The following is a 7,036-nucleotide window of genomic DNA, read 5'->3' as shown; positions in this document are numbered from 1 at the left end:
GGATGGATGGTGGATGAATGGATGGATGAATGGATAGATGATGGATGGTGGATGGCAAATGAATAGATGGATGGATGGATGGATGAATGGATAGATGATGAATGGTGGATAGTGAATGAATGGATGGATGGTGGATGGAAGGATGATGGATGGTGGATGATGGATGGATATATGGTAGATGGATGGATGGATGATGGATGGTAAATGAATGGATGAATGAATGGATGATGGATGGTGAATGATGGATGGATGACAGATGGTGGATGGATGGATGGATTACACACTTCTATGATAAGAATGAGGATGACTGTGTCAACGTCCAGTTAAGACGCTGAAATAGGAAATTTCTAGTGTTGCACATCAGTGGCTCCTCCTGTAGGGATAAGCTAAAGGAGCAGAGGATGGAAGAGGAAGCTGATGTGGGTCAGGAACATGATACTGGACTGAAGCATCCATGAAAAGGGAAGAGGTTAGGTGTGCTAGGTAAGCTGACAAGCATTTTAATCACATTCTGAGGCAGGTGGTAGCCAGGAAGTAACCCCCATCCCTGCTCCTACAAGGGCCTATGCTTACAGCTGGCACATCACGCAGCTGGTGCTCTTCTGGAGTATGAGAGCAGCGTAAATTGGTTCACCTGTGTGCTGTCACACTCGCCACCTGGGGGAGGAGCAAAGAACGGAGAGAAACTGGGGCAGCAGATCCTGTGTGTATCCCAGTGACCACCAAGTGCAGAACCTGCTCAGAACAGGGAGAGAAGGATCCAGCAGGGACTTGGGGGGTGGGGGGGAGGGGGTAAGGGCTGAGACACACCCAAGGGTGAAAACGTTGCTAGTCTTGGACTGGGGGGGTTACTGATGCCCTTCCATGAAGGGGACACCTACTCAAAGGGGATGTGTATGGGTGAGCATGAGTAGAGAAAGTGTGTGTGTGTGTGTGTGTGTGTGTGTGAGAGAGAGAGAGAGGATGAGACTGAGAGATCCCAACTCTTTCCTGACTCCATAACATGCCTTGCTTTTTCTGGTTTTCAGGCTTTTGTAAAAGGCCTGGTGGGAAGGAAGCTTCAACTAATCCAACTGATTCAAACCTAACTGAGGGCCCGCCAGCACAAGGCCCTGTGCTGGGCCAGACAATGCCACGGGAGCTGTGGCCGGGGAAGGTGAGTTCTGACCACAGGAAAGTAACTCTCGTGGCAGAAGTGTGATCCCAGGGGGCTAGGTGGATGGAGAGATTACGGGTGCTTGGAGGGAGGTTTTGGAAAAGGAAGAGGCGGCATTGATGGAAGGCCATCAAGTCAGGTATGGCTTCAACAGTCAAGTCAGAGAGGAAGTCCTCCTGGTCAGCGCATACTGCGTGAGCCAGGGCAAGGAGGCAGGACGTTAAGGAGCATCCAAGGGCTGGGGCAGGGAAGCTCCTGGGGGAGGCTCTGCCAGGGCCCGGGGTGGGGAACTGCAGGGAGGAAACAGATGTTAGCCCAGCCCTGGGGCCAGTGTGGAAGGGGACGGTGGGAGCGGGGAGTGGAGAAAGAAGACAGAGCCAGAGGCCACTGGGATTTTAACCTGCAGGGGGATGGGAAGAATAACTGGAACCAATTATTCAAAACTCTGCAGGGCTTAGCACTGTGCTCACTAATACACGGCAATACATAATTCAGTGTGTGCTCAGTAAATGCCATCACCATCCTGCCAGGGGCTGAGGCCGAAATCTCAGAGTCATCCTCAGACCCTCTCTAGGACATGCAGACCTTCAGTAAGCTGCACTGCTCTCCCTCCCAAATACCCCTGCGCCCCGCCACCGCACCCCTCTGCTCCCACTGCTCCCCGTTCCCCTACGTGGAAGGCTCTGTCCCCACCTCTTCCTGTGGCCACCTCCTGCACAAGTCACCTCCTCCAAGAAGCTTCCCCTGACCACCAGTCCCCTTCCCTCATATCATCCCATTTTGCTTTATTGATGTCTGTCTCAACACTCTTCCCAGCCTTTCCTGGCTTGTCCATGGCTATATCCCCAACCGTTGGAACGGTGTCAAGCACAGAATATGTACTCAATAAATATTTGTTGAACTGCGCATGATGCCACTATAGGAATGCAGGGTCTCCTGGGCACTGTGTTCGCAGACATGTGACATGTGCTGCCCAGAGCTGCTGCTTCCAGGAGATGCACCCCGAGACTGGGTCAGACCAGGGGCCTCACTGCCAGTGCCCAGGGAGCGCTCCGTATGGATGGGGGCCATCTGGATACGGCTGTCAGCAAGTGGTGGCCCCAGCAGAGAGAGAGAGCCAGAAAGGGAGAAGGAAGTCACCGCCCTGGAGGCGACACTTATCCTCAGCCCGAAGGGCTGGAGGGGGTTTGCCGTGTGCAGACTGATGCAATTTCCTCAGCACCAACTGCTGTGGGAAACCTAATAGGTTAACTTCCTCGTCCCCACGGACAGCAGGGAACACCAGCAGGCACGGAGGCCTGGCACCTGTCCCACCGGCCGGGCAGGCGCGCAGCTGCCCGGCGCAGGGTGGCCTAGCACAAGACGGAGGCGGGGCTTTGAACCAAACCCATCTGCGGCCTCTGTCGGCCCCACCCATTTCCTTGGCCTTGAACTGCTCAGCCTCCCTTCCCTGCGCTGTCCTACCCCCAGCGGCGCCACAATAGGATACAAATATAGGCCATTTGACAGACCAGAAAACTGAGCCCGGCCACACGGGTAGTGCCGAAGGCACGCCGAGAACCCTGTCGGCCCGGGGTATTTCTGCTAGTCATTCACAACAGTTTCTAAAATTAATAAGAAATGAGAAGTATGTGTGTGTCCATACATGGAAACGTCCCTGTGAAATGCGAAACGAACACCGCCCAACCCGAGAGAACACGGCCACGCTCGTCGTTGGTGGTGCCTGCGCCCCCACACCCCTGCCCCTGAGCTGCTCAAGGGCAGGGGCATTGCCTCGTTGACCTCCGTCACCCCGGACACCGGGCACGGGGTCGGCACGGCGCGCGCGCCCCACACTTGGCTCCAGAACCGCACCGAAGGGCCGGGACGCCCGCCCGAGCCCAGCGCCCCCCGCCCCCACGCCCGCGCGCCCCCCCTCCCCCGGCCCGGCGCGGGGAGCCCCCGGAGACCCGCCGGCCCCGGCCCTGCAGTTGGCGGCGCGAGCCCCCTCGGAAAAGTTGCCGGGGGCTCGTGCGGCGCGGAGGCCACTTGGCCGCCCCCCGCCGCCGCCCCCCGCCGCGCGCGCCCACTCACTCGTGCTGGGCCGCCAGGTGGTTGAAGACATAAGTGACCGGGATGGCCGAGAGGGACAGCACGAAGACCCCGGTGGCCGCAGAGGCACTCATCGCCGCCGCCGCGCCGCTCGCCCTTCAGCGCATCCCGCGCGGCGCCCCGCCCCAGCTTCCGGCAGCGCCCGCGCCCCTCGGCCGTGCCCTTCGGGGCGTCCCGCGCCGCGCCCTCAGCAGCGCCCCCTCGGCGCGCCGGCCCGCAGCCGCCCCGGAGCGCAGCGCCGCGGTGCAGTCCCGGGGGTGCCCTGGCCGCGCCCCCGCCGAGGAGCGGCGAAGCCGGGGGAGGGGGGGCGCGCGGGCGTGGGGGCGGGGGGGCGCTCTGCGGGGAGGCGGCGGCGGCTTGGGGGTGGGTACGGCCGGGAGCTGATCATCGACAACCTGGAGAGGCTCCGGGGCCGAGCTGCGGGCCGGCGGGGGGAGCGGAGGGGGGGCGGCGGAGCGGGAAGGGCCCCGCGAGATCATCCACGTGGGGAGCCCTAGGCCTGGCGACGGGAGGGACAAATGATCCCGAAACCTTGGATCTTTTCCGCGAGCAGCCAATAGCGGGCAGCCAGCCAGCACAACTCGATGCAGAGAACCCGGTTCAAACCCTGGCCGCTCACTCGCTTGCTGACCTTGGTCAAGTTACTTAACTCTTCGGTCTTTTCCCTTGTGTCAAATGGGGATAACGCACGGCAGTGTGTGGTGCGATTAACTGAGCTGGTGTGCATGAATTGCTCACCCTGCACTGCTCGGAACACTGCTGTCTCCTGCAATTCCCATTTTGGGGGATTGAAACTGACCCTGGGAGAAAGGCCATGATTTAAGAGACCGGAGCGCCATTCATTTCTATTCCGGTAGCGTTCCTGGAGGCCAGGTTACTGCAGGACAGGAGGCACGGGGCCCTACACAGGGAACAAGGACTGGAAGGCAAGCGCTCTGCGCTCAGACCACCGTCAGACAGACGCCCACCGGTTAAAGAGAAGACGGGCTTGACCGTGCTGGGGGCGAGGTCTCAGAAAGCCCCCTGGGGCTGAGCCTGGGTTGGTCTACTGTCCCAGAAAGGGAAGGACAGTGAGTTCAGACAGAGCGGCCCTAGCAACCCAGAGAGGTGAGATGTACTAAGCCTTCACCTGCCTGGGAGCTGACGACATCATTCGGCTCGTTTCAGAGATGAGGAAAATGAGCCACACAGAGGCTGTGACCTACGTGCTCTGGGACCACTCCACTTTTCCCAAGCCAGCTCTCCTAATCCCCTATCTGGGTGCTTCCGGGAGGCTTATGTCTAACTGAGGACATAAAACCTTGGCCCAAATTGTGACACAGCCAAAGTTTTCCCAAGAGATGTCCTTAACCTCTGACCTGGATGTCACCCTCTTCCACAACTACTCCTCATCTTCATCACTCTCCTTAAACTCTTCCTCCAGACAACAAATACTCCTCTGAACCCCCTTCTCTCCTCCCAGCCCATCCCTGAGGCCAGGCCAGCCCCTCCATCACCACCCAAATCCGGGTTTTGCATGAGTTTTGCCTTCTCTCTCATATCTTGAACCCCTCTGGCTGCCCTGTGTCCTTCCCCTCAACCCAGGCACACGCACGACTATGTTCTGATGTAGAAATGTGCTCCCTGGGCCAGAGGCTCCTCTCCGTATTCCACCTTCTCTCTCTCCTTTCTCATCCACGCTCCCTTTTAATGCCTGTGCTTATGCTGAGAGATCCCAAATTACGGTCCCTCGCGCTGGCCTCTCCCCTCAGCGCTGCCACATGGGCGTCCCACACACACCTCAGTCAACGTGGCCAAAATGGACTTCTTCATCTGCCATGAGACCACGCCAGCTTTCTCTCATCTGGTGGCACCACATTCACCTGACTGTCCAACCCAGACACCTGGGAATCCACCTCAGTTCTGGCCAATCCCCAATTCCTCTGGTTACAGTAGTGCTCCCTATGTTCCTTCCCTAATACTTCTGCACCCCCACTGTCTGTTCAGGTCTGTACCGTCTCCCGTGTCCTACCCCCTCCCTCGTCTCTCTGGTTCTGATCCCACCAACTCTAGAAGACCTCACCTGACCACCCTCCTGGGCCTCCCTCACCCTCTCCATCAGGCCTTGCCTTCTTCACAGCACTTACACTATCCAAGACTATCTTGCTTACATGTCTGCTTTCTGTTCTGCGTCTCTCTCTCCATTATGATGTAAGCTCCTCGAGGTCAGGAACTTACCCATCTTGTTTATAATTCTATTCCTATCATTTATATTAGCAGAGGAGGTGCTCGAGAAATCTTTGTTCAGTGAACAATGCTCAGATCATTGTCCAATGGAAATATAATGTGAGCCACATGTGTAATCTTAATTATTTTTTTTTTAGGTAAACTCTACACTCAACATGGGGCTCGAACTTAAGACCCCGAGATCAAGAGTCACACGCTGTACCGACTGAGCCAGCCGGGTGCCCCTGTAATCTTAAATTTTCCAGTAGCCACATTACAAAAAGTAAAAGGACACAGGTGAAATTAATTTTCATGATATATTCTATTTAAGCCATACGTCTAAAAGATTATTGTTTCAACAAGTCATCAGTGTCAAAGATATTGAGATATTTTACTTTTTTATACTAAGTCTTGGAAATTTTATGTATTTTACACTTACAGTATATCCTGTTTCAGACTAGTCACATTTCAAGCACTCAACGGCCACACATCGCAAGTGGCATCTATACTAGATTCATGGTTCTAGACTTATTCCTCGTCTCACACTGACCTGGCTCTAGTCGTGCTCTCTGTTAGCTACTGTAAAAATGGGTGTGATAGTAAGTCACTTACAAGCTTTTTCAAATGTCCTCAGAGAGTCTACCATGTTTCTAGCATTGTTCTAAGAAGTGGTCACACGAAGATGAATTATAAACACATCTTGCCCAAGAAGACCACAATCTGCTGTGAGAAAGGGATATGTAAACAATTTCCATAAAAGGCGTAAAAGATGTATGTACAGATTGCTGTAGGAACCACCAGTTCTGTCTGGAGGAGTCAAGAAAAGCTTCAGAGAGGAGGTGAGGCTTACGCCCAGACTTGAAGACCAAGTAGAAGCTGGCTGAGCAGACGAGGAAGGGGTGGGGCTTCCAGGCAGTGGAAACAACACTTGTGAAAGGCAGAAGTGGGTGGGCGCATGTCACGTGGTGAACTTCAAGTCATTTGCTCTGGTTGAAAATACTGGGACGTCATGCACCGAGGGGCTGGCAGGAGGTGAAGATGAACAGGTGACCTGGGCCTCGATCTCGAAGACCTCAAGTGCAAAGAGCATTTAATATTTATGAGTGGGAGAGCGTACCATCTTCAGAGCCCTGCCTGGCAGCTGGTGTGGACCACAGTTTAGAAAGAGAAGAGACAGGAGGCAGGAAGGCCAACTAGGAAGCTAGGACAATGGTCCAGCCAGAGATGATGAGGACTGGAGCCAAAGCAATGCGAGGGAAGAAAGGGGGCACGTGAGAAAGATCTGGATAGGAATCGTATGGGGGGAAGTCGGGAGGCAGGGACTGAGCACAGGTTTGGTTTTGGACATGTTGGGTTGTCAGTGTCCATGGGGTTCCCAGGAGGAACTGTCTCATAGGCAACTGGGGATACTAGCCTATGAAACCAAGAGAGACACAGCCTGCAGATACAGATCTGGGGGGTCATGAGCCTGGAGGTGTGGCTGAATATCAAGGAGATGAATTCCCTGTCCCAGGAAGAGGGTAGAGACAAAGAGAATAGTAACAGACACCGCCAGAGAGGGGTTGGTGAGCCCTGACACCAGCA

At 55.5% G+C, this 7,036-nt stretch overlaps 1 protein-coding gene across 2 annotated transcripts in view; it reads right to left on the bottom strand.

Moving 5' to 3' along the window:
- TM6SF1 (transmembrane 6 superfamily member 1) overlaps positions 1-3,352 on the bottom strand; it is a 26,613-nt gene extending 23,261 nt beyond the window's left edge. For both annotated transcript variants that reach the window (XM_021680587.2, XM_021680588.2), the window contains exon 1: positions 3,230-3,352. In XM_021680587.2, the coding sequence (XP_021536262.1) occupies positions 3,230-3,321 (92 nt within the window). In that variant the 5' untranslated portion in view covers positions 3,322-3,352. The remainder of the gene's footprint in view (positions 1-3,229) is intronic.
- Positions 3,353-7,036: the final 3,684 nt, after the last annotated feature.

The sequence above is a fragment of the Neomonachus schauinslandi genome, chromosome 9, assembly GCF_002201575.2.
Source record: "Neomonachus schauinslandi chromosome 9, ASM220157v2, whole genome shotgun sequence".
Lineage (NCBI taxonomy): Eukaryota > Metazoa > Chordata > Mammalia > Carnivora > Phocidae > Neomonachus > Neomonachus schauinslandi.
This window is presented reverse-complemented; position numbering and strand designations above follow the sequence as displayed.